The following is a 27,056-nucleotide window of genomic DNA, read 5'->3' as shown; positions in this document are numbered from 1 at the left end:
AAGTAAAGGGAGAAAAGAGGGGCAGCTGCTTTGGTTTACACGACCCGAAGGGCTTCTCAGAGGAGGTGGCATTTAAATTTTTTTTTTTTTAACGTTTATTTATTTTTGAGACAGAGAGAGACAGAGCATGAACGGGGGAGGGGCAGAGAGAGAGGGAGACACAGAACTGGAAGCAGGCTCCAGGCTCTGAGCCATCAGCCCAGAGCCCGACGCGGGGCTCGAACTCACGGTCCGTGAGATCGTGACCTGAGCTGAAGTCGGATGCTCAACCGACTGAGCCACCCAGGCGCCCCAGCGGAGGTGGCATTTGAACTAAGACTTGAATGACCAAAAAAAGTCGACCTGGCGATGATCCAGAGAGATGTCCCAGGTGAAGGGGGAGCGAGTGCAAATGAGAAAGAAGCCAACTTCTCTCTACAAGAGGAAGGAGGCCAGGGTTCAAGGAGCTCGGTCAGGCATTGGGATGCTGAGTAATGAGGCAAGCGGGAAGAAATCATCGGGTGAATGAATGAATGAGTGAACGCTGTCAGCACTGAAGGCTGGGAGAGACCGCTGGGACTCGGGGTCGTCAGGGAAGCTTTCTAGAACACACAGGGCTTTGTTTTTGCTCCTGTGTACTCCTCCATCACAGAAGCAGATCCTACGCGGTGGGAGAAAAGAGAGAGATCCTCAGAGCGCGGCAGGTGGATTCAGACAGGCTCCACGTTGCTCACACACGACAGACCCCTCCGCTGTGCTGTCACAAGTCACAGTTAATGGCCAAGTGCCAAGCACCTGACATACTGAAGCTTCTGACAGTCGCAACAACCCTACCATGGGATAACTCTAGTTACCTCCACTTTACAGCAAGGAAACGGAGGCACAGAGGGGTTAAGTCAGTCAATGGAGCAGGTGTTGAGCCCAGGCATGCCCCTAGTCATTGTTGAGTTTGCTTTGTACTTGGTTAGAGAGCCAAGGGACCCGCCATGCTGCGTGAGCGGCAGCCCAAATCCCTGCCAAAAGCCACGGATTTGTCCCTGAGAGAAGCCTGTTCCCGGGCGCTCAGGAGCTTTTACCCACCACGCCTACTGTCCGGGGGCCTCAAAGCGGCTCTCCGGAGTACATTTCTCTAGTGGACATCTGTCACTCGTTTGGCCCACATGGCATGCAAACCTCCTTTCTGGGCTTGAAGAAGCCCCAAGTACTTTCAGGAAGAGTCTACTCCCCTCCATCAAGTTGAAAATGCAGGCGACTGGTATTCCCAGCCTCCCTTGCAGCTAAGGATTCGACACATGACCTAGTTTCCACCAATCAGAGGCAACCATCTCACCCTTAGAACTGGAAGCCAGTGCCCCAAAAGAGGTGACAAGAAATGCAAATTCGGTTCAGTTTCCACAGGCTGTGGCGGAGGCACCCGTGGGTCCATCATGGGGAGTGGCAGTAGGCAAGATAAGAGTGTCTGTGCTGGACAGTGGGGCCCGGCCAGCTTGATTTGGGCCACTACTCCCAGTTCCACGCCCTCCAAGGCTGTCTCTCCCACCCTCCGGGAGATGTGTGAGCTAGCCAGACAAATGTACCTTTTCTGCTTGAATTAGCTGTAACCGCTTTCTGTTGCTCGTGACCAACAACCGCTCGAACTGGCCCACTGTCGTTAGGTCTCATCAAGTCAGTAAAGAATGCAGTTCTGGGGGCGCCTGGGTGACTCAGTGGGCTAAGCATCCGATTTCGGCTCAGGTCATGATCTCGTGGTTCGTGGGTTCGAGCCCCACATCGGGCTCGTGCCGACAGCTCAGAGTGGAGCCTGCTTGGGATTCTGTGGCTGCCTCTCTCTCTACCCCTCCCACACTCACGCTCTGTCTCAAATAAACACTAAAAAAAAACCAAAACAAACAAAAACCTCCCAAAGGTGAGACAAGGAACTTGTCATTTCTGGGCCCAAGAGAGGGACTTTGGGAGACACTCCTGAATCTCTCAGACTGTCCAGCTTCCTGGGGCCCCACCCAATGACGTTTTCTTGTGATCTGGATTGTAGATTGAGAAAAGCAAGAACTTAACCTTGAAAGCTATGTGGTGTGGTGGGAAAATAAAGGTTTACAAGGAGACATGGGTTTGGATCCTGGCACTTGGCACTTACTAGCACTCGCTTAACTTCTCTGAGCCTCAGTTTCCTCATATGTAAAGGAGGGTTTTGCAGTTCAAATGTTTTCATCTGTAAGGATTCAACATCCAAATCCAGCTGGCATAAAAAAATAAAGATGTTTATTAGGTCATGACACTGCACTTGAAGATGTAGGTCAACTTGATCCATGACTTTGTCTCCATTTTTGGTGATTCTCTTGGCTCTGCCCTTTTCTGGGTTCAGTTCCCTCTTCGGGCTGGATGTCAGCCAGCTGCTGACGTTCAGATGCCACAATAACATCAGAGAAAGACGTGGCATTGTTCCTATCATCCAGAGAATCGGGACAAACTTCCCGGACAGCTCATAGGCAGCTACTCCAATGACCTCATTGGTCCAAACTGGTCACATGCCTATTCTCCAGCCAATAGCGGTCACCAAGGGAAGGCCACGTGCTGATTGGCTTAGGCCTGAACTCCTGAGCCAATCACTGGCCAGGGTTATCAGAATATCGGGATTGGCTCAGCCAGCAGTTCTCAGACTTGTGTTCTCATAACTCCCAGTACACGTTTAAAATTTAGGCAGGGCTCCTACAAGCTACTGTTTCTATGGATTGCATTTATTCACTTTACCATTTAGCAATTATAACCGAAAAAGATTAAATGTTTATTTACTTTAAAAATAACAATAAGCTCATTGACGTGTTAATAGAAATAACGTGTCTTATGAATAATAACTATACTTTCCAAAGCAAAAAAAAAAAAAAAAAAAAGTTACTGAAAAGAGTGGCGCTGTTTTACACTTTTGCAAACCTCTTTAAAGTCTGGCTTTAAGGTTCAAGTCCGACAGCAGGTGTCTCATACCCGCTTCCGCACTCAGGCTGCCGCAGTAATACCGTTGTTGGAGTTGTAGTTCACGAAGACAGTTCAGCCTCTTGCGGATACGTAGTTTGGGAAGGTGAGGCCCCACAGACTTCCGGGAAGGCTCTCGGGGACCCCAGTGGTCCTCAGAACGCATTGTGACAACCACTTGCTTAAACTGACCAGGGCTCATCCCTGGAGCTGGCCAGGGTCAGATCCTGTAAACTCCATGGGAGCTGCACCTTGAGGGGTGCACAGGTATTGAGGAGACACCCACAATGTCCAGTCCGTGGAGACGACAATCCCCCGTACTCCATAGGGTTGTTAAGAGAGAAGTAAGGGAGATTATGTATGTAAAGCACTTAACACAGGGCTCACTAAATGGTGCCTGGGACTGAGGAAGGACCTCAGGTGAGCACAGGTAAAAGCAATAATCTTTGGCTCAGATGAACTGACTTCTCCGTCCCTTTTCCCGGGTCCTCCACCCACGTGCACCCCATTATGCCATTCTTGCTGCATCTGTGAAAGCAAAGACATACCATGATGGTTGCTACAGAAAGGAAAACGGGGTCGTTATTCTACAGAGGGGAGGAATCAGTTGCAGCCATCAGACCCCAGCACTTGAGTTTCCCTGAGCAGAATGAGAGGCAGGGTCTGGAGTTGGCACAAGTCAGGGATCAGGGTGAGCCTCGGATCTGCTGATGCTCTCCCCCAAGGGCAGAACTGGGGCCCTTGCTCAGGAGTGCCGTTGCAGACAGCGTAAGACACGGTCCAGGGTCGAGAAGCCAAAGCAAAGCATCCGATGTCAGCACTGGTCAGCAGGTTGGGGTTGGGGACAGGAAGCTGAAAACCAGATGGCATCAGGAAGTCAGAGCAGGACAAGGGAGAGCAGACGAGGCCTTGGTCACTTGGTAGAAGGAGCAAGAAACTTCAGACCAAAGTTGAAACTTGCAGGGAACAGCTGGAGCATATGCACATGTGCGCACACACACACACACACACACACACACACAAGTGTGGAGCTAGGCAGGTAGCTTGTATGACTAAGTCCCTTGCACAGAGAGGAAAGCAATGGTGTGAAAGGCTGGCCACCGCACAGCTTGCAGAATGATCCCAACTTCAAAGGACCCCAAGGCGATAGGGGCGGGTACCTCTAGCATTCAGTGCACGGCACATAGCGCCTATTGGTTCGATAACTGCTGGCTGGATGAATGAACCTATATCGTTACCCCTAAATGCCATCAAAATATCTCAAAACTTGCCATGCTTCGGCATCCCGATTGCATCTCCCAGACTCCCCCTTGCTCCCAGGAGTGATACAAAAGCCTTCAGCTGAAAATGTGTTTGGACTCGGGGCTCAGAACACCTGCTTCCGTCCAAGCGCAGTGAAAGGGACCCTGCTATGCAGACCAGGAAACCCTGGTTCCGTCCCCAGCTCTTCACTAGATTGATATGTCATCTTCAGCTCGTCACTCTCCCTCTTGGAGACGCAGGTCACCCACTGTGGGTGGATGGGGTCACCAGCGGGGCACCTGAGAGTGCGTGCTGAAGCAGGGGCTCAGGATCCCAACAACAAGGAACCCAGAATGTTCCACTAGCTCAGGTTCTCCGGTGGGACCAGGGAGACAGTTTGCCAGCTGAGGGTCAGGGCACCTGGAGAGTTTGGGCTGTGGTCGCACCTGGCGATGTGTTCCCTCTCTCGGTCCTGGCAACCCTTCCGTAGAGCCCCTTTACCTCAGGAAGGCTACAGATGGACTCCAGCCTCTGACCTGATACAGGTCAAAGCCTTCTGCCCGACTTTTAGGGTACGTGCTGCCAGTAGCTGAGGCCCGTGAACTTGGGTCTGGGCCATGAGGAATGATTGGAAGGAAAGAAGCCATTTTCGGTCCCAGGCTTGATCTCCTTTTTCCAAATGTGAGGTTGGGGAGGCAAATAGGAAGGCAATGAACGGTCTTCAAGTCCTGTGATATGTCAAGCCTCTGTTAGACTCTTGAACTGTATACGTGACTTTCGATCCACATGGTAATTATCAGCGTCCCAAGGAATTTGAGAGAGAGGTGTAATGTCTTGGCCAAGATCACGAGCGCAGACTTTCAACCTCCCCTCTTCTATGCATCCCTCTCCCCTCTTCCCCCTGCTCTCCTCTCCTCCCCCACCTCCTCTCTTGTGTCCCTCCCGCCCCCTCCCCTCCCTGCCCCTCCCCTCCTGGAAGGTACCCAAGAGTCCACAACCACCTCTGTACCCTCAAGGGATTTGAGCAGCCCTCTCAAGAAGCAGTGTCCTTATTTCACTTTCCCTTTGTGACCCTGGACTTCCGCCCTGGCCATTCAGGGTGGCAGCTTCCTACCGCCCTCTCCCCTCTGCCAACAAAAGCCAGACATAATCCTGCCTTCCTGCCCGCCCCCTCCATCCTCCAAAGTAATGTCTTTCCTCCCTCATTCTTCCTCCCCTTGCTCCAGCCCTGTGGCTGCCTTCACAGCAGGCCCGTGGGATTCGGGCCAAGGTTGCCAGGAAGGACTGGGATGGCTGGGGAGGCAGAGCCTGCTGACCTGCACGCCCCCCCGGGGACTCCCTGTCATTTGCTCACCCCGATGGCTGCACCTTGGAGCTCCTCACGGCGCACCCGGCCGTGGGGTTTGTGAGATGCGGTGGCTTCTGAGAGGAGAGAGCGTTCTGCCCCCGACCCAGAACTGCTTCTCAGGGGCCGTCATCACCCACCCTCGAGCTCTGCTTTGAGTTCCCCTGGGAGAGATCCTGCACTTTGCAGAAGCTCGTGGGAGAGGTGAGAGCCCCGCCTCTGCAGTTAGCTCTGACACTTGGCACGAGTTGAAGCTGGTCAGTGCCGCCATTTCACCATCTGCAGAATGGGTGCAAGAGTAATAATGACCCCGTGGGGTCATCGGGAGGATTGCATGCCTGAGAAGAGCTTAGGCACTGGGTCCGGCTGGTAGGGAGGACCTAGCGGGTGGGGTACAGCTGCTACTATGCTGATGTCTTTCTGGCTTCCTCTGTTGTCTGGAAAGGGGAAGCCACTGGAAGGAGAGAGTTGCTGGCATGGTTGGTCCAGGGAAAAGAGTTTCCTTACCCAGACCGCTGTGATTCCAGGGGTGGGTACAGTGCCCACTAGGGTATGCTGCACAGAGTGTCCACAAATTTATTCGTTCAACAAATAATTGAGCATCCACTCTGTGCCGGGCCCTATGCCGAGGGCCAGGAGGCAGTGGTGACAAGACACAGATGACCTTTGTCCTCAGTGAGCTTCTTGTATGGTAGAGAACGATAACCAATGAGCATTGAACAAATGATCTCGAGATGCATACGTGCTATGAGAAAAACAAAGTGTGGTCATCGGTTGGGGACAGCCAGAGGGAGGGGCTGCTTCAGGTGGAGGTGGGGGCAGGCCCCTCGAGAGAGCTGGTCTGTGACTGAGACCTAAACAGGGAGAAGGAGCTGGGCACGGGTGGGACGGGGAAAGAGCCCCTCTCGCCGGGAGGTACGGCACGTGTCAAGGCCCCGAGGTGGAAAGTGGCTTGGCTTACTCACAAGATAACAAGGCTAGTGGAGATCAGTGAATGAAGTCAAAGTGGGGATGGATGGGGTTTGGGGCGGGGGGAGTCAGGCAGGGGACAGATCGTGCCAGTTATGCCACAGTCAGGAGTTCAGAGTTTGTCCAAAGAACAACGGGAAGTCAGTGGAAAGTTATAGGCAGGGGGTCACATGGTCTGACTGGCTGTTAGTCTGGCTTTTGGGTGGAGGCTGGATAGGAAAGGAGCACGAAGGCGCAGAGCCTGCTTTGGATCCTCTGTCCCCCTCTCTCTGCCCTGTCTGTCCCTCCCCCACTTGCACCCTCTCTCAAAAATAAGTATACTTTAAAAAAAAAAAGATCCGTTTGGAGGTGAAGCCAGGGGGACCCGCTGGTGGGTGGGTCCATCCAGGTCCCACCCAAGAGCAGCCACGGCGAGAGAAGCTCGAAGGACTGTTAAAGCTGCGTTCCCGTAGCTGCCTCTCCGGGGTGGCAAGACTTCAGCCTGTCTGTCTCGTCGAAGCTGAGAGTCCGCGCTGAGATATCCGAGGGGATGAGAGTGACACGCGCCGTGTTATGGGAACGGGGCCGGCAACCCGTGAATCCCCCTCTTCGGAGCGCCGGGAGGGTCTGCCCGCCGCGACCCGCACTCTCCGCTGATGAAACTGATAAAGACCGTGCACGCAGAGAGATGTGATATGCACACACCGAGGCAGCCGATCCGCCGAGCAGGTTAGGGACGCAGGGACCCAGCAGAGGGTGAAGCACCTAGAAAGCCCGTGCTAGCATGCGCTTAACATCGCTGCCTGCGCCAGGGTGCTGGGAGGAAACAAGGACGGAGAACGTGCTTTGATGGACCCAGGTCTTTATAGGCTAGGAAACCCCAAGTTCTGAGAACTGCCGTGTTTATCTTCCGTGTTATTTCCAAGGAGAGCCAAATACGCAGCTGGAGACCGAACGTACAGGTGCTTTTATTTATTTATTTTTTAATGTTTATGTATCTTTTGAGAGACAGGTCACGAGCGGGGAAAGAGCAGACAGAGAGGGAGACACAGAATCCGAAGCGGGCTCCAGGCTCCGAGCTGCCAGCACAGAGGCCGACGCGGGGCTCGAACCCACGGACCGTGAGATCATGACCTGAGCTGAAGTCGGCCGCTTAACAGACTGAGCCACCCAGGTGCCCCAACATACAGTTCCTTTTAAAAGCCAACTTTATATTGGGGCACCTGAGTGGCTCAGTCGGTTAAGCATCCAACTCTTGATATTGACTCAGGTCATGAGCTCACTGTTCATGAGATCAAGCCCCACGTTGGGCTCTGAACTGACCGCACAGAGCCTGCTCAGGATTCTCTCTCTCTCTGCTCCTCCCCCCATCTCTCAAAATAAATAAATAAACTTTAAAAATTAAAAAAAAATGCCAACTTTATAGACATTCTGGAAAATGACATCAGTAAACCTAAGAAGTTCTTGCACAAAACTCAGTGAGAGGAACGGGAGCCACCAGGCCCAGCCACAGGGAATAAAGAGTGTGGGCAGGTCAGCCTCGGAACACAAAATGTCCTGTTTGTTGTTGGTCTGGAAATTGAAGGAACTGTCCTCGTAGACGCATACATTATAAATAAACTCTTATTTTCTCCTCCCCTCCCCCCTCTCCTTTTTTTCCTACCATGGTCTGTCTGGTCACCCAGTAAGATGCCAGGGATAGGAAACGCAAGAAAAAGGAAAAGGATAAATGCTAACAACACCACCACACTTGTGAACTCAAACACAGGATCCGAACTCTGCTTTTCAAGAGGCCAGGAGGGCAGGTTTTGTTTGATGGCCCTGGGGCCACTTCGGCAGTGACCATCATTGCAGATCTCCCTTTCATCCCGGCCCTGCAGGCCTCGGCAGCTGGGCGGGCACCCCTTCTGCCTGCCTGGGGTGCCCCTCCTTTGGCTACAGGGGGCAGACTTTGCGCCGGGCACTCGGGGGGACCAGAGGTCAAGACTATTCTTCCCCATCGCATCCAGCAGATGGGCAGAGAGAAGATGAGGAGTAGAGGGCTGGTTCCTGCTCTGTTGTGCTTTGTGGCTGAAGATAGAGATGTACCACGATGACGTAGGCATCGCTTTGCCGGGCTGAGAAGCTTACCACACTCTCCACCAGCCCTGGGTACAGGCTTTGTAAAAAGTTGCTTTGTGGGAAAATCAATCTTCAAACGTTACGCTGGAAACAAAATGTAAGTTTAACAATCCCGATCCCATTCGTCTAACATTAACAGGTAACATTTCTCAAATGCTTACTCTGTGGCGGATGCCGTTCTAAGCGCTTTACGCGCATTTAGTCCCTTTAACCCACTGAGGGAGGCAGCGTTGTTGTTCCATTTTGCAGATGAGGAAGCTAAAGTCCTGGGATGTTAAGCAATCTGTGAAGGGTCCTACAGGTAGGGCAGGATTCTTGTCTTAATCTCCCCTCGTCTCAGGGCCTGGCACCCAGGGATGCATATGCTGGTGGGAGGTTGGCAGGTCGACTGGTTAGTGAGTTGGGTGATTAGCTCATTGGGCTGGTTAAGCAGCAAGATGGTTAGGGGCCCGGGCTTGAGTCAGCAGACCCAGGTTCCAGCCTCAGTGTGGCCACTTCTCAGTTGCGTGGCCTTGTGGAAATTGCTCGCCCGCCCCCCTCCACGCGCCTCAGTTTTCCTCATTCATAAGATGGACGTCGGGATTGCCTTACAGAGTTTTGTTATGGCTAGAGGAGATAAATGCATCTAAAACCTGGTGCATGGTAGGCACTCCGTTATGGTTGCTGCAATGCTGAGCCCCAGCTGTGAGTGCGGCTTTGCAACCCGGTTCCAAACAAGGGCCACGGGACGCTGGCTTGCAGGGTTGGAGACGGCTGCACACTTCAGGCACCAGCATAGACAGGTCTGTGTGCGGCTGGTCAGATTCCCTGCTGGAGAAGACACCGCTCAGGTCTCTCCGGAGGCCCGTGAAGTTGTTTTCCAACCCCCCCCCCACCCCCACCCCAGGCATGTCCATCATCTGCAGGTGCCACGGGGCTCTTCCCACGGGGCCTGAAGCGCACTTGGCGTAGAGAAGCCCCTGCCGGCTTGGTTTGCTGTGCCGCCTGCCAAAGGGGACCAAGTAGCAAGGACCCGCACTGGAGAAAGAAAGGTCCCGCAGGCCTGCATCCAGGAAATCCTCCCAGGGTTTGTTAGCCAAATATTAACGATAAGGATAAACCAACTACTTCATGTGAATGCTTAATAAGAAAATGACACACCACACGAATTCAGCTTGCCACGAGTTCAGGGGAGTTCAGGGGAACTCGGATACGAACAGTGGACAATTTTAACAATTTAACAGGACATGATTACCCTTGAAATATGCTGGGTTTGGAGGGGTTTTTTTGCTTTTTTTTTTTTTCTTTCTTACTTTCTCTTCCTTGAGCAGCGTGACTTTGCTCATTGCTTTGCTTAAGTGGATGGTAAAATTTGTTTTCATTCCTTGGCTTAGTGGCCAGGGTAGGGCAGCAGAGGGACACCCAGGACCATGCCAGGTAGTAAGGAAAAGTTAGCCTCAGAAGTGAGCTGTGACTAGAAACAGACACGTAGGCCCACAGAACAGAACTGAGTGTCCAGAAATAAACCCACGCCTATACGGCCAACTAATATTTGACGAGGGAGCCCTAGATACCGGACGGGGAAAGCACAGTCTCTTTAACACATGGTGCTGGGGAGAGTGGACATTCACATGCAAAAGAATGAAACTGGCTGCCTATCTCACACCGCTCACAAAAATTAACTCAAAACGGATTAAGGACACAAACGTGGGACCTAAAATCATGAAACTCCTAGAAGAAAACACAGGCGGAAGTGTTTGTGACATTGACCTTGGCAACGACGTTTTGGATGGGGTGCCAAAAGCACAAGTAACAAAAGCAAGAATCAAACTGAAAAGCTTCTGCACAGCAAGAGAAACAGTCAACAAAATGCAAAGGCCACCTGCAGAATGGGAGAAAATATTTGGAAACCATATAGCCGTTAAGGGGCTGATATCCAAAATGTGAAAGGAACTCAGACAATTCGACATAAAAAGAAATCCATTTTAAAACTGGGCAGAGGAGCTGAATAGACATTTTTTCCAACGAAGACATCCAGATGGCCAAGTACACGAAGAGGTGCTCGACATCACTAATCATCGGGGAAATGCAAGTGAAAACCACAGTGGGATGTACTTCATACTTGTTAGAATGGCTATTATCGAAAGGACAAGAAATAACGAACGTTGGCGAGGATTTGGAGAAAACGGAGCCCTCTTACACCGTTGCTGGCAATATAAACTGTTGCAGCCACTCTGGAAAAGGGGATGGAGTTTCCTCAAGAAATTCAATATAGAACTACCCTATGATTCAGCCCTACCACTACTGGGTGTTTATCCAAAGGACACGAAAACACTCACTCGAAAAGACATCTGCACGCCCACATCCACTGCAGCGTTATTTGCGATAGGCAAGGCACAAAAACAACCTAAGTGTCCCTCAAGGGCTGAATAAATAAGGAAAATGTGGTATAAACACACACGCACATGTATACAGTCACAATGGAATATTACTCAACCATAAAAAATAAGGAAATTCTGACATTGGCAACAACGCGGATATACCTGGAGGACGTTATGCTAAGTGAAATAAGCCAGACAGAAAAAGACAAATATCCCGTGGGATCACGTATCGGTGGAATCTGAAAAAAAAAAAAAGTCAGACTCACAGAAACAAAGTAGACTGATGGGTACCAGGGCCCGGGGGGTGGGGGAAATGGGGAGATATTGGTGAAAGGGCGTAAACTTGGCAATTGTAAGAGGACAAAGTTCTAAAGAGCTAATGCACGGCATGATGACTGTCGTTAACCATACTATATTATACATGCGGAAGATGCCAAGAGCGTCGATTTCACACGTTCTCAGCACCACAACAAAATGGTAATTTAAAGCGAAGGATGTGTTAGCTGACCTTAGCCGGGTAAACATTTCCCAATATATACATGCCTCACATCATCACCTTAAACTCACCTTAAACGCACACAGTGCTGCATGTGAATTTGATCTCAATAAAGCTGGGGCCTGGGGAGACAGAAGTGAGTTACAGCATGGCTGGTGATCTGGGAGACGTTGCCCCACGCTGCCCAGGTGTCCCAAGTCCATTGTAGAATCCAGCCATTTTGATGTCTGTCCCATAAAGTGAAAATGTTAAAAAGTCTTTTTCGATACCCCGAAACAACAAAACTGATTTTTTTTTTTCTTAAAAAGTGCAAATGATCAGTTGAAACATGCAAGTGAATTGTTCACATTAAAAATCATTGTGTTCCCTCTTACTAGTGATCTCATATTTCTCTGGGAGACAAGGCGGCAACCCTCGATTGAGGTTAGGTGGCCATGAAATAATCCCAGCCTGCCCTCAGTTACAGAGTCACTGGATATGCCTCCCTCTTCTGAAGATCTTGGGGGGAGGGAGCGTCTCTGAAGCAGCGTAGATATAGGTCAGATTGAAGTACGCAATCTCCCTCCTGATGGGTCAACACTCTTGCCTCCCTTTGCCCCCCACTGCCGGGATTTACAAAGGCCAAGGTTAGTAAAGTGAAGCCCCTGCCCCTAGGAAGTGCCCTAGGACTTTTCCACTCAGAGTAAGGCACTCGAGAGTGTGTGGCCTCTGGACCAACAGTATATGCAGCTCCTGGGAGCTTGTTGTTGGCAAAGCTGAGCCTCAGACCCTACCCCAGAATCTGCAGTTTCATAAGGCCCCCGGGAGATGCACGTGCCCAGTAAAGACACCCTGTGGCAGGATGCCCTAATACCCCTAAGAGGGCCAACCGAGTTTGAAAAGTATGTGCTGGGTACAAAGAAGAAGGCGTGATTACTTTGCCCGGGCATGTCCTGAACTGCTTCCGGAAAGAAGTGTCCTGTGAGCTGGGCTGGAAAGGATAGAAGGAAGGGCTTCAAAGGAGGTGGAAAGGAGAACATTCTGCGGGGGGGGGGGGGGGGGGGGGGGCTCAAAAACTGCCAGTGGGAGAGGCATTTCCAGACCTTTGGCTCAGCTGTTTCTCACCTGAAGGAAGGGGGGACACCATTCCTCTACCCCCATCTCTCCCCAGAGCCCTCGTGCCCCCTGCAGAACATCTCTGCTGCCTCCTTGTGCTGTAGACTGGACGTCGCTCCATCCAGCTGAGCCGGGACTCCGTGTGAAATATTACAGCGTCTGCACCCACTCTGTGCCAGCATTGTGCCGGGCGCCTGCCCTGCTCTATTTCATTTATTCTGAAGGACAACTCTCTCAGAAGATCCTAGAGAGGCAGAGGGGCGGAAGGGTTAGGAGCACGTCTCCTGGAGCCAGACTGCCTGGGTTCAAATCCTACCTCGTTAACCTACTAGAAGCATCCTTGCAAAAGGGAGGATTAGTTGACTGGCCCCTACCTTGAAGCTTCCTCTCCTATCAAATGAAACGAGTAACAGCAGGTACTCCATAGGGTTGCTACGAGGACTACATACATCACATAGAGTTTGGTGCCTTGGCCCGTGGGAAGCTCTCGAGGTGAGAGTTGTTGTTACGCTTCTTATCCCCATTGAACGGACGAGGAAACCAAGGCTCTAAGACTTTAAAGTCATTATTTTTTTTAATTTATTTTTGAGAGAGAGAGAGCACGAGCAGGGAAGGGGCAGAGAGAGACAGAGAATCCCAAGCAGGCTTCGTGCTATCAGCGCAGAGCCCGAGGTGGGGCTCGAACTCACGAACCGTGAGATCATGACCTGCCAAAGGTCTAAGAACTTAAAAGTGACTTCTCCAGGGTCACAGTTATACCCCACCGCCTTTGCAAGGATCCCCCATGGGCTCTGCCCTCTCTCTTCCACTTAGCTTGACTTGGAGGTCCCTTACACTCTGCCCCCCCAACCTCCTCCAACGTCAGGCCCTTGCTTCCCAGTCGGTTTTGCTCCCAACTGACAGAAAACAGCTCATCTCAGATATGTGCCTCTGAGTCTGTTACTGCCGCCGCACCTTTGCTTGGGCTGCTTCCTCTGGCCAGAACGCCCACCTCCCCGTCTCTGCCTCTCCTGATTGCACCTTTCAAAGCCGGGGCCAAATGACACCTACGCCTGTGTGGACGGACCTGGCCGGAGGAGCCCCTCCTCTGCATTTTCCCGTGGCAGCCCCTCTCGGCGGGCCACCTCTCGCACACCGAGAGGGCCAAGGCTATGTTTTGCACATCATCACTTTCTCCCACTTTCCTAACACAAGGCTCAGTATGCAGTCGGTGCTTAATAAATGCATGGTGAACAAATGCCTGGCCCAGGCCGGTTAGCTCCTGGCTACCAGGATGGATCTGGGATGCCCACGGCCCGCGGATCTCTCTCTCTCTCTCTCTCTCTCTCTCTGCTCGACCCCTTCTAACATTCATTTTCCGACCTTGAATCACAAGTGGCTGCCACAGTAAATGCTTTCCCCTTAGTTCCACAAGGGAATGTTCCAGGCCCTCCGTGATTACTGAAAAGGACTTGGTCCACCCTGCTGACGTGGGTGACCCTCCCTCTCAGGATCTTGTTCCTAAGGGCTCGTGGGGGCTCATGCTCTCTCTTGGCTCTGCTCAGTGTTTCCCAACCTCATGTTTGAAGCCAAAGAATTCTTTGTTCATCTTGTGTTTAACAGTGTCCCTGGCCTCTACCCACTGGTTGCCAGAAGTCACCTCCCCTCCCCATTTGTGACAACCAAAAATGTCTCCATACAAATGTCCCCTGGGGGGCGCAGTTGCCTCCAGATTGAGAACCATTGATCAACCAGAACTCCTCCCAGGGTGACTGGGAGGAAAGAGGGGTGACTTTAGCAGAGGGGGCTACAGAGAAGGCTTTGAAATCCCTAAACTTACATGCAGGGAGGTCACATAGACAAGGAAAGATGTCTGAGCATGAGGAAGGAGAGAGTGCCTAGCTCCTGCCAGTCCTTGCCAGGTGGAAATGTGGTCCAGCTTTTGCCGGATCTTAAGACTCTTCAAGAGAAACCAGAAGTCCTGTCTTTTATGTGAAATCCCCTGATTTTTAAATGTTGGCAGCTAATGTGATTTCAGAAAACAAACAAACAAACAAAACACTGTGGGAGAAACAAAATATGTCTGTGAGCCAAATGTGGGCTGCGGGCTGCCAGTTTGACAAGCTTTCCTGTAGACTGAGCTTCCCTCCTAGAAGGGACCTGAGCCTGCAGGTCCCTACTCTCTCCGCACTGGTTTGCGTCTTAGACACCGTGCACGAGCCCCCTGCTAGGCCTCTGGACCACACAGACACTCTCTGTCCACACTGGCCATGCCAACCCCCTCTGAAGCCCAGTTTCAAGAAGTTGGAGGGTTCTAGATTCCTGAGGGAGAGAGACTATGGGAAGTCCCCCCAAAAAGGGGCTCAAGAAGCCTGAGCTCTGCCTGACTCTGGCATTGCTACGCCGTGTGACCTTAGGCAATCCTTCCCCACTCTCTGAGCTTCAGTTGCCTCCCACCAAATGTTTATGGAATGAGGAGAGAGAGGGGAGCTTGAATGAATGCTGTCTGTTCTTAGGACTTGAATAAGCATTTCCCCTTGGCAGCAAGGAGCCCCGACTGGCTTGCCCGGTGCCCAGAGGGCATCTTTGTCCTCACACTGACCTAGGCAGGGACAATCTGGCTGTACCTCCCAGCTCAGGCATCCTGCATTTCAGAGCAGGGAGTCTGGGGAGTATCTGATGGGCTCTCTGCTCTGTGCAGTTAGATTATTGCTGCTGGCAGCTTCTCCAAGGGTGAAAGCCCCCCTCCTGTCATTGGGAAGGGCCAGCCCATTGGCCCCTGCTGGTACTGATGGCAAAGCTCTGGGCTAATGACATGGTCCCCTGCCAGGAGGTACTCACATCCACAGGACGGCTCAGGTGGGCGAGTCCACATCCTGCCCGTCTGCAGCCCCCAGGGTGGTTTCCCAGCCGACTCTGGGGCTGCGGGGAGCTTTAGGCTGATAGGATGTCCTATCCGGCCCCCAGATTGTATAGATGGGGAAACTGAGAGCCAGGGAGAGTCTGCCCAAGGTCACCCAGCCAATGGAACAAACACCAGAATCTCCTGCCCTGTCTGATCTGCCACATCGGGATCTCCCAGGAGTGAGCACTGGGGAGACAGACAGACAGAGAGACAGACAGATGGACCCAGTATAAGCAGTGCCTTTGCCTGTCATTAACTGTGGCCTAAGACTAGTGGTTGTAAACGCCACGCCTGGAGCACCCAGGCGGGTCACTTACATGAGCAAGGGAGCCAGGGGTAAGACCACAGGGAGCAGCAGGGATGGCAGGGGTGGGGGGAGGGGGGTAAGAGGGCACAGTGTTACCCTGTGGGATGGGATAGGGGTTCACTATTACCAGATTTCCTGATTTTTCCAAAGTAAAGCTAAATGTCTGAATTTTTTGATGTAAGTTATCCTCACTTTAAAATATTGGCAACCAGGGCACCTGGGTGGCTCAGTAGGTTGAACGTCCGACGTCGGCTCAGGTCACGATCTCGCAGGTTCGTGAGTTCAAGCCCTGCATTGGGCTCGCTGCTGTCAGCCTGTCAGCCTGTCAGCCCAGAGCCCGCTTCGGATCCTCTGTTCCTCTCGCTCTGCCCCACCCCCACTCACACTCTCTTTCTCAAAATATAAATGAAACATTAAAAAATATATATTGGCAAGGAGCTTGGGTGGCTCAGTCGGTTGAGCGGCCGACTTCAGGTCATGATCTCGAGGTCTGTGAGTTTGAGCCCCATGTCGGGCTCTGTGCTGACAGCTCAGAGCCTGGAGCCTCCTTCGGTTTCTGTGTCTCCTTCTCTCTCTGCCCCTCCCCTGCTTGCTCTCTGTCTCTCTCTCAAGAATAATAAACATTAAAAAAATTTTTTTTAAATATATGTTGGCAACTAGTGTTTCAAATGTTTCTGAATAGAGTGTTAGGAAAAGAAAATACATTTCCTAGGCCCCATTTGGCTGTAGGGCCACCAGTTTGCAATCTCTGCTCCCTTCTCTGACCCTCAGTTTACTCTGCTTTAAAATGGGTATAATAGCAGTATCCCTTTCTTATAAGGAAGTTGTGGAATTAAATGCAATGATGCATCTAGAGGGTCCATCATACCACGGGCCCCACAGTAAATGGTAGCTATTGTAACTTATTAGGACATGGGACACTCTTCTTCGGTGAAACAGAAGGGGCTGGAGTGACAGAAGGGGCACGTTAAGTTCGGGACAAGGCAGCTGGGAAGCCCTGAGCTAGAACTCAGGGTCTTTTCATGAATCCACAGAACTGATCATGGGCTTGCTGTGTGCCTGGCACCATGGGCATATATCAAGTTTAAGACCTGTCCCTTCCTTGAATTTACAAGGGAGGTGGAAATATGCCCGTGCCAGCAGCTCGTGGGGTCGTCCTTTAGCCCAGGAACACCTGTGAATCCCTCCCCTGGGCCCCTGACCCGGGAGAAACCTTCCACTTTCAAAGCTCGGGTCTTTTTTAAAAACAAAGAGAATGAAGTTTCTTTCACATTTGGCAAAACACATTTTTACTTGTTTGTTGAGCAACTTCAGGGGACGATGCCAGTCCTTCCTATGTATCTGCCTCCTGAAACCAGTTCCAAAGATATTTAAAGGGCAATTCTGGGAAAAGAAGAATTTAGAACCAATTCTAATTAGTCCCACTGGGACTCGAGGCCACTGCAGATTTCTGCCCTGAGAACCCGAGACTGGGGCCTAAAGTTACTCCTTAATGTCCAGAGCAAAGAACGTTCTGCCTTCCTCCTTGGCTTGGCCCACACTGGAGAAGCTTGGGGCAAAGTCAGGCCTGTTCTCGGCTTTGCTGGGGGCACTTGCAGCCACAAAACCCCCTAATCTGCTTGTGTGGTGGTGATGGAGGCCGTGTATGCTCTGTGTTCAGAGTTGGAGAAGACAGGAGTTGCTCTGGCTGACGTACCTGGGTTCTGGTGGGCGGGTGGCTGGACGAGCAGGTAAAGCCCGTATTTACGGGCAAGCAGCCTCGGGCATGTGCGGACAGGCCTCCCGGAGCCAGGGCTAGGTGGCCTCCTGACAAGGGAGGGCCCTGGAGTCCGGAGTCTGGGTGCAGAAAGCCATCAGGGTGGGGGAGGGGTGGTTATGTAACTCTGATGCCACAGTCACTGAGAAAGTGACCTTGCTATGCTCCACTGCCTTGTTCCTCCCCACTCGGAAGGACATGAAAATCTAGCAGCCCTTCCTCTGGGCACGGCAGTGGCCCTCAAGTTTATCACCATCGGGGTCACCTGGAGGGCTGTTAAAACTCACACTGTCAGACCCCACCCTTGAGTTTGTGACTCACGAGGTCAGGGCGGGGTAGAAATTTTGCATTTCTCATAAATGCACAGGAATGGTGCCGACGCAGCTGGGCCAGGGGCCACACTTTGAGAATCGCTGCTCTAGGACTTAGTCCGTCTGCCTGGGCCCCTGATTTGCTGTGTGCAGCTGGGCAAGTGTCTGAGCTTCTCTGGGCTTCTGGGTTTTTTTTAGAAGGAGAAGCCAGCTTTGTCTTTAAACAACTAAACCCCCCCTCAGTGTTGAGATGCCTAATTACTATTCACAGGTAGCTTAGAGATCCTCACAGGAAAGGCCGGGCCTTAGCACAGGGTTCTTACCCCATGGTTCGAACTTGCTTTTAGCCACTGTGAGGCTAAGTCACTCTAGGAGAGGTGGGCACTTTAAGCCTTAAAGGGGCAGGGCAGGCCAGCATCTCTGGCCTCAGCACCTGCCCTGCATGCAAGAATCTTGAAGAGGTTCACTAGGTTTGTCTTTGGGATCCTTTTGTTTCTTTGAGGAGGTGAGTGGCACAGGCTCATCAGAGCCCCAGTGATCTATGGCATAGAAGATTATGGCATAATCTGCCAGAAGTCCCCCCTTTTCATCTTAACATCTAAGTGGAGTGTCTGCCTCCTAGATGCTGGGGTCCCCTTGCCTCCTGCCACCGCCTCTGGGACAGGAGTGGACTCATGGCAAACACTGAGTGCAGAATAAAATGAACAAGCGAATGAACACACAGACCCTGTGAACGGGTCGTGAACAGGGCCCAGCTGTCCTCCTTGTGCAGTTACATGGGCTTTCCCACCTAGGGTCTCCTTTGCTTTTCACAGAACAGCCTTGGGGAATGGGCCAGTATTCTTATCTCCCTTTCAAAGGTGGGGAAGCTCAGGCCCTGGGGAACCAGGCCCCAGTGGCCCGACTTGCTCGACCTCACTAGTAAGTAAAGGGCAGTTGCAGGAAGAAAGTACAGAACTCCAAGCCAAAGCCCCTCCCAACAGCCCCTCCCAAGTGTAATCAGTTGTACCTCCCACGCCCCTTGAAGAGCCCTCCGCAGGTGATGGCCGTGGACATGAAGTGGGGAGAGGGATGGTGTCGCTGCAGGTGCCCACAGCAGGTTCTACTGACCGGCTTCACCTCCGGAGCCCAGTGCAGTGCCTGGCACACGGTCGGTACAGAGTCTGCGTCTGTTGAGCGGATAAATGAATGGACGAATGAAGACAGGCCGGGTTGAAGTATCAGCTCTGCATTTACCAGCTGGGTGATCTCAGACAAATCCTTTTACCCCTCTAAGCCTTGGTTTCTTCAACTGTAAAACAACAACAACAACAACAACAACAATAATAATAATGACAGTAACAGAATAATAGTTAAGAGAGCAGACTCTCTAGAGCCAGAATTGCCTGCGTCTGAATCCTGGCTCCACCATATAGTACTGTGTGACCTCAGGCAACCTCCCCAACCTCTCTGTTTCCTGCTTTCCTCACTGATAAAGTGAGGATAACGACAGTATTTGTATAGTGTTGTGGGGACTGAACTGAGCTACTATGGGCAAAGTGCTCTATGCAATATTACTCATAACCCTTGACAACGATGATTCTACCTCAGTGCATTGGTAAATTAAATGACCTCCAAGGAACAGGCGCCTAGCAGAAGGGTTCCTGGTGCAAAGGCAGAAGTGCCCAGTAAACAGTAAATGTTATTCTTACCTCGGGCGCTGACTGGCCCAAGGCCCTCAGTGTCTCTTGAGTCACACATAGGAAGGGGAGACACAGGGTCTGAAAGTCGTGGCGGGGGACAGCAGCCCCACTCCCCAGGTCCCACCAACCCCTGGTTCAAACTTGCTGAAACCAGTTGGAGAAGGTGAAGTACTGCCACTGGCCACTAGGGGCAGCAGAGGTCCCATCCCGCCCCGCTACCCAGCTACTTACGCCTTCCTTAAGTCCCGTCTTCTCAGGAGGTTGGCAAGGATCCTGTAACCCTGAAGGGGGGGGGGGGGGGGCATTTCCCCAGATAACACCCCTCCCTTCTGAGGGTTAGACTCCCAACCCTGCATTACCAGTCACATCACCTTGGATAAGTCCCCTTGTCCCCATAAACCTCGGTTTCCTCATCTGGGACATGGGGATAGAGTGATTTGCAGGGTTGAAGGAGCTAGAAGGAGCAGTCCCTGCGGCGGAGTGAGCACTCAACCAATAACACGTGTTGCCCAAGTAGCATCGTGATCATCAGCATGGAGTCTGCAGCCAGACCACCTAAGCTTCAACTCTGCTCGCCCCACTCGCTGCCTGTGTGCCCTTATGTAAGTGACTTGCCTTCTCTGTGTCTGTTTTCTCATCTGTAAATGGAGATGATAATAATAGTGTGTGGTATACTCGTATCTCTCAGGGTTGTTGGGAGGGTTAAATGAATGCGTGAAGTACTTAGAACACATACAGTAAGTACTCTGCAAATGTATGCCAGTATTATTATAAGTCATGGTGTTTTGATGTTATTGTTTTTATTCTGAATAAGCTGCAACATTTTAACTTCCTGCAGAAACCTCCCTCTTTGACAAAAAAAAAAAACCCTCCCCTAAAAGGGGCTTAGAGGGGCGCGTGGGTGGCGCAGTCGGTTGAGCGTCCGACTTCAGCCAGGTCACGATCTCGCGGTCCGTGAGTTCGAGACCCGCGTCAGGCTCTGGGCTGATGGCTCGGAGCCTGGAGCCTGTTTCCGATTCTGTGTCTCCCTCTCTTTCTGCCCCTCCCCCGTTCATGCTCTGTCTCTCTCTGTCCCAAAAATAAATAAAAAACGTTGAAAAAAAAAATTAAAAAAAAAAAAGGGGGGGGGCTTAGAGGAGATGAAGATGTGGCCTCTGGAAAAGAACTTTTTCCTTTTGTTGAAGCTGAGAATCTCACTCGGGACCCAAGACAGTCTGACAGGCAGGGAGGGCATGGAGGCCAGCTGCACTCTGTGAAAATACTTCAATGCCTGGCTCTGCCCGAGGACTGAGCTAAGCCGTCGCCCCCAGGGCGGGCCCTTTGCAAGCCCTCAGAGGGGATCAGGATCTCTGCCAGGTCATTTGGGGCCTCGGGAACATCGTCAAAGGGTACCAGTGAGCCCATGACAGGCGCACAAAAGTGTCCAGCCAGGAGGACCTCACCAGGACAGATGGCAAGATGGATCGTGGGTAAATCCCCTATCCCCGTAGGGCAAAGGTCTAAATAGGTTTGGAGGAAAATCCCAGTCTAATCCTCCCGCAGCACCTGGGCCCCCGAGTCCTACTGGGATGGCCAGGGAAGACCAGCACCATCCCTGCTGGTGGCCCTGGTCACAAAGGCATCCCAGGGCCTGCCAAAGGCCTTCCGAGTCACGAGGCTGCAGAGCTCCATGGAGATAGCAGGTAGCACCTGTCTGACTCAGTAGCAGTGGGCGTGTCCCTCCAGCCTCCTCCAGCCATGTCCCTCCAGCCCGCTTTTCAAGGGCTTACCCTGTGCCGGGCACCATTTACAGCTCCATATGTGCATTTTATCAGTGAACCACCCCCCACCCACAACCTCTGAGGTGGTAGCCACGGTCCTCCCCATTTTATTTTTTTTTTTATTTTTTAATTTTTTTTAACGTTTATTTATTTTTGAGACAGAGAGAGACAGAGCATGAACGGGGGAGGGTCAGAGAGAGAGGGAGACACAGAATCTGACAGGCTCTAAGCTGTCAGCACAGAGCCCGACGCGGGGCTCGAACTCACGGACCGCAAGATCATGACCTGAGCCGAAGTCGGCCGCTTAACCGACTGAGCCACCCAGGCGCCCCAGTCCTCCCCATTTTAAAGATGAAGAGCCTGAGGTTTCCAGAGGCAAATCGTTTGTCCAGCATCATGTACCCGTGTGTGCCAGAGCCGAGATTCGAGGCCCGGGCGCCGGGGCGCCCAGCCTCCCGGGGTGGGGAGCCTCCAGTATGGCCCCCAGTGACCCCCGCCTCCTGGTAGTCATACCTTCCTATAACCCCTCCCACGAAACGAGGGCAGGACCTAGTGACTCATTCCTAATGAACACGGAAAAGGTGATGGATGTCCTGTCCAACGTGAGGTTACAAGGAGACCATGGCGTCCATCTGGGGCACACCGTCTCTTGCCCTTTCTCAGAGCCCCGTGGCAGGAGCAAGCTGCAATTCTGTGTGTGGCTCTGTGAGGCATGGAGGGCGGCCAGTGGCCAACAGCCAAGGGGAGCTGAGGCTTGCAGTCCGGCAGCCCATAAGGAGCTGACTCTTGCAAGAGCCACAAGAATGAGCTTGGGAGTAGATCCCACCCAGGTAGAGCCTTGAGGTGACCGCAGCCCCAAAGGCTACCGCGGCTGCCACCCCATGAGAAGCCTCGAGCCACAGGCCCCCAGCTCAGCCACGCCTGGATTCCTGACCTGCAGAAGCAGAGAGATAATAAATACCGGTGTGGTTTGGTTTTTTTTTTTAAATGTTTATTTATTTTTGAAAGAGAGAGAGACAGAATGTGAGCAGGGGGAGGGGCAGAGAGACAGGGGGACACAGAATCCAAAGCGGGCTCCAGGCTGTGAGCTGTCAGCACAGAGCCCGACGCGGGGCTCGAACCCGTGAACCGCGAGATCATGACGTGAGCCGAAGTCGGGTGCTCAACCGACCGAGCCACCCGGGCGCCCCAATACTGGTGGTTTTAAGCTGCAAAGTTTGGGGGTGATTTGTTATACAGCAACAGACAACTAATACACTTCCTTGTCACTCCTGGTGACACCCACACAGCCATCATAGAAAGGACAGAAAAGACCGGCTCAACTGTAGAGGGCAGAACTGGCAAAGCCCTTTCCCATCCACTAACCCAGCTCTTCATTCCACTTTTGCCAGTGAGGGGCTGAGACACAAGGAGCCTTTTCCACAGTCCCACGCAAGCTAGCGGGGACCTAACATCCCTGCTGAGGGCTCCAGACTCCCTGGCAGCATTGCGAGGGTTACAGATGAACCTGTGCGGATTCCTGGGAATCCAGAATTGCCACTTTGTCTTCGTTGCAGGTGTTTGGAGAGAGCACAGTAATGTTGGCTGGAAGATCTTAGTAAAATCTCCTCTACAAATACTAAAAACATAGCCAAGAAAAAAAAAAAATACCTGAAAAATTCCAGTGGATTCAGATACTCAACTTCAAGCATGTATCAAATATAGTGAGGCCTTTTAATACAACGTTTCTGGTCTTCCTTCCTTAAATCAAATGTATCTTGTCATCTTTTCCTGTGATCTAAGGGCAGTTTCCCTGGAAGCCAAGGGATACTTTGAATGGGAACCGTGCTGATCCCTAGCAATCCCTGCCCCGGCCTCCTTTGTGTTTTCTTCGGAGGCACCCCGTTGACATCCTGAGATCAGGGTCATGGGGACACTGGCTGGCCTCAGAGCTCAGAACCAGAGCATCCTCCACCCCCCTCTGGCTGACTGCCCATCCCCCACCCGATTTCCCACTATGCCATTGCTCCTTAATTAGTTTTCTGGAGGAATGGATGGGGAAGTTCCTGCTGCCTTTCCCCACCCCCAGATCCTCCCTTCCTGCTGCCTTGCAGAGGCCCAACACAACGTACCCTGGAGGACGGAACGAGCCAAACCCCGGGCCCAGCTGCCTCCACCATCAATTCCCAGCATCCCCCAGAGAGGCTGGGAAGATCTTCTGGGAGGAGAACCAGCTAGGTAATTTGCAGATCCCAGTGCAAGATGAACGTGCGAGGCTCCTAGTTCAAAACTAATTAAGGATTTCAAGGCGATGACAGCAGAGCATTAACCCAAGAGCAGGGCCCTTCTGAGGTCGCACGCTCAGAAGCTGGCTCCGTCTTGGAGTTTCCAATAAAAACCGCCCTGGAGTTATCATTCCTGGAGGGCCTGCCCAAGTGCCCAGGGCAGAAAATGGGTTGTCACTTGGTTCTTGGACCTCCTGTTGCAGAACTGAGCAGAAACGTCCCCCTGGGTCCAGGGTGTCCTCATAATGAGAAACATACCTCAAGGAAGAAACACCTCCCACCCGAGGCAGATGGTTTTCTGGAAGGCTGCAGGCCGTCGCTGGTGCCAGAGGTTTGCCTGCTAGCAGAGTTGCGAGAGGGCAGACAGAGGCTGACGCTGCCTGGGGGAGGCCTGGGCCATCGGAGAACCCCCAGAAAGTGAGGGAAGGTGGGTGCGACTGCCATCTGAAGTCCTGACCCTGAAAGTGGGGAACACAGACACACAGACACAAGCACACACGCGCACTCACACACACAGCCAGGCCAAACTGTGCTGAGTAAGGGAGAGCCGCGGAAATCCCCCAGGGCTGTGGGCTTGAGAAGCGGCTTGGGTTATTGAAATGTAAGTAGAAAGCATGTGCAGACTTCTGAGAGGTCACGGGGGGGGGGGGGGGGGGGGGGGGGGGGTGCATAACAGTAGCAGTGAAATGAGCACATGTAGCCAGTGGGCTACATAGAAACTTCTAGACATGTTTACTTTGTTGTTCTTTCTCCCTCCTCTTCTTCTCCTTCTCCTCTTTCTTCTTTGTAAGTTTTAAAGAGTTGTCCACATTTTGAACTTAGATTACACATAAAAAATTCATATTTCTAATAGTTCTTTTAAAAAACACAACAGAACCCCTGGCGACACCAGAGCCACATTTCTGCATGACAGCCATCTACGGCCTCCTCTCCAGGGAGGCTGGTGGCTTCCTGTTTGCCACAGTCCCCACCGCTCCCTAAAGTCTCCGTGACACTAAATCCAAGTGGCAAGTGCTCCGTATTTAGGCTTGTGCTGCTGTTTTCTTGTCGTGGAATTAAGAGGAAATTGCATGTTTCCATCCAAAGTGGGAAGACAGACGCAGAGTTCCATGTACTTCAAGAAATACGGGAAGGAGAATGTTTCTCTGTGGAAGTAAATAGCCTTCCTACGGGCTTCATATGCAACATGTGTCTAAGTCAAAAGACTACAACCTAAATGCCCTTCTGAAGCAAACCACAGCGAGCCCTGTACAGCCCACCCACTCATTTATGCCCCCAGTTGGGTCCCTGAAGGCACCTGGAACAGAGATTCCTGTGTGGGGTGTCCCCCCAGGATGGCTCAGAGCAATCTTTCTTTGGTTCTGTTTTGCCTGTTATCCCAGAAAAGGTGGAAGAACTGGGGGGATTCCTAGCATCTCCTATCACTTGGTGTGACCAGTGGTGGTCAGTTTCCTCCCCTTAGAGTGGTGTGGGTGTTGAGGGTAGTTTTCTCCCCTGGCTGGGGGTATCACCAGCATTTGATGTTACCGGTCAGCTTTCCAGTGGGAAGTCAGGGTTCCAGACAGGGGGCTGAGGCAGGCCAGTTTCCACATCATGGGAGGAGGGAGGAAGACGTCGGCTGTGGAAGCTGGGAAAGCCACGATGGGTGGTGGCCAGACCACAGTGCTTGCTCCGGGGCAGGGTTCCTTGCCCACAGACAGGAAAGTGACCCATGAACAGTTTTAGAGACTTGGGGGCGGGGGGGTGGGGAAATAGTTTGTTTCCCACAGCTTGTTGGCGAGGCATATGCCAGTGACCTAGAAATTCCCAGAGCTCAGGCCTGGGCCCATGGGAGCCACAGGTTAGAGAGCCAGGCCTGGTGCACGCTGCCTGGAAGGGGAGGCCGGGGACATCACTGAGAGTGTGTGAGTTCTTGCCTTGTTCTTGCTATGTTGCCTCGGTTCCCCATGTGTGCAATAGGGGGGAGACTGGACCTGCTTCCTGGGGCTGCGGGGAGATAATTAGTCCTTCTAAAGAGCATCATAATCCTCAGATCAAAGGGGGCTGGGAGCTGCAAACTCATTTTACAGCAAGCACTGCCAGCCACTGGTGCACCCACTCCAGCAGGCAGGTTTAGGTTTGCAGACCCAAGGTGCCACCTCCTAGGGGCTTGGCTGGCTGAGTAACTGCACCCCCCCCCCTCCATTCCCGGGGTCCAGGCCCTGGCCTTCCCTGGGAATCACCTCACCTGCCTCCTGGCTCTGGCAGAAGGGCATTCAGAAGCATCTGGCATGGTGGACAGGGTGGGAATTACCGATGCCTCATTTGAGAGATGGGGAAACTGAGGCTCAGGGAAGTGAGATGCAGACATACCCCCCCCCCCCCCCCACGCCTGGTCGGTCACACAGTACAGGTGAGTGCAGGAAATGTCCCAGGGCCACCACCCCTTTCCCTGTCCACTCGTGCTGCCCTCTCCTGGTCGGCTATTGGGACTTCAGCTCCTCAGCAGGGCTGTCACAAGGGTGTCGGAAGAGTGGAGACATCGGCAAACCGGGGTACCAGGCAGCCGTCCCCCAGATGCCCGCACTCTGGGCTTTCAGAGATCTTGGTTCAGGCCTGCCCCCCTCCGACCCGTGCGCCACTGGCTGTCGTTCTGACCCGCAGTCTCTCCAGAAATGACCATGTTGGGGGGTGCGCCGAGCGTCCCCGGAACGGGGCCACGAAGCGCTCGCCGAGGCGGTGGGGCGAGCCCCGGCGCCGCCGAGGGGCCGGGGGCGGGGCCGGGGGCGGGGCCGAGGGCGGGGCGGGGCGAGGGGCCTCGCCAGCCCGGAAGGAGCCGGAGGCGGAGCCGCGGGAGTGAGGGCCGTTCCCACGTGAGAGGCGGGCGGCCGAATTCCTCGCGCGCGGCGGCCGCGGACTGCCCGGCGTCGGCCGGACGGAGAGCCCGGGTGCGGCGCGCGCGGGCGGCCGGCGGCCGGCGGGGACGGCGCTCGGCTGCGCCCCGATGCGGCGGCGGCCTCGGAGCCCGTGAGCCCGGCGCCCGCCGTCGGAGCCCCCCGCGCCGCCGCGGCAGCGCCCCCCTCCCCGGGCACGCGGCATGCGGGCGGCCGACTCGGGCACCTGGGAGCGCGTCCGCCAGCTGGCGGCGCAGGGCGAGCCGGCGCCTTCCTGCGGGGCGGGGGCCGGGCCGGCGCGCCCCCCGGGGCCCGCAGCTTGCGAGGCGGGTGCGGACGCTGCGCGGCCGGCCGACCGGCCCCGCGCCGGGGCGCCCTGCGTTCGAGCGGATGGCGACTGCAGCCAGCCCGGTAGGTGCGCGCGGGGCGGGGCGGGGCGGGGAGGGCGGCGCGGCCGCAGGCCCGGGGAGCCGCCGGGGCCGGGCGCGCGGGGGCGCTCCGGGCCGGGATCGCCGCGCGCGGGTGGCAAAGTTCTCGCCGCGCGCCGCGCCCCCAGCGCGGGGAGGGGCGCCCGGGGAGACGCGCGGGACGCGGAGTTAGTTCTGCGGCGCGGGGGCGGGGGTTTCGGGGGTCGCAGCTCTCCGGCCGAGCCCCCGAGCGAGCTGC

At 53.4% G+C, this 27,056-nt stretch overlaps 1 protein-coding gene across 3 annotated transcripts in view; it reads left to right on the top strand.

Annotated features, from left to right (window-relative positions):
• The window catches only part of KAZN (kazrin, periplakin interacting protein), a 1,074,196-nt gene that overhangs the window by 884,771 nt on the left and 162,369 nt on the right, over nt 1-27,056 (top strand). The window contains exon 1 of one of the 3 annotated variants that reach the window (XM_060625149.3): nt 26,347-26,801. The exons of the other annotated variants lie outside the window; for them this stretch is intronic. Coding sequence (XP_060481132.1) covers nt 26,594-26,801 — 208 coding nt within the window. The 5' untranslated portion in view covers nt 26,347-26,593. Of the gene's footprint in view, nt 1-26,346; nt 26,802-27,056 lie in introns of those variants that run through there. 3 annotated transcript variants of the gene reach the window in all.

Source organism: Panthera onca, chromosome C1 (genome assembly GCF_046562875.1).
Source record: "Panthera onca isolate mPanOnc1 chromosome C1, mPanOnc1 haplotype 2, whole genome shotgun sequence".
Taxonomy (NCBI): Eukaryota; Metazoa; Chordata; class Mammalia; order Carnivora; family Felidae; genus Panthera; species Panthera onca.
The sequence above is the reverse complement of the archived record's forward strand: the minus strand, read 5'-3'. Positions and strand labels throughout refer to the sequence as shown.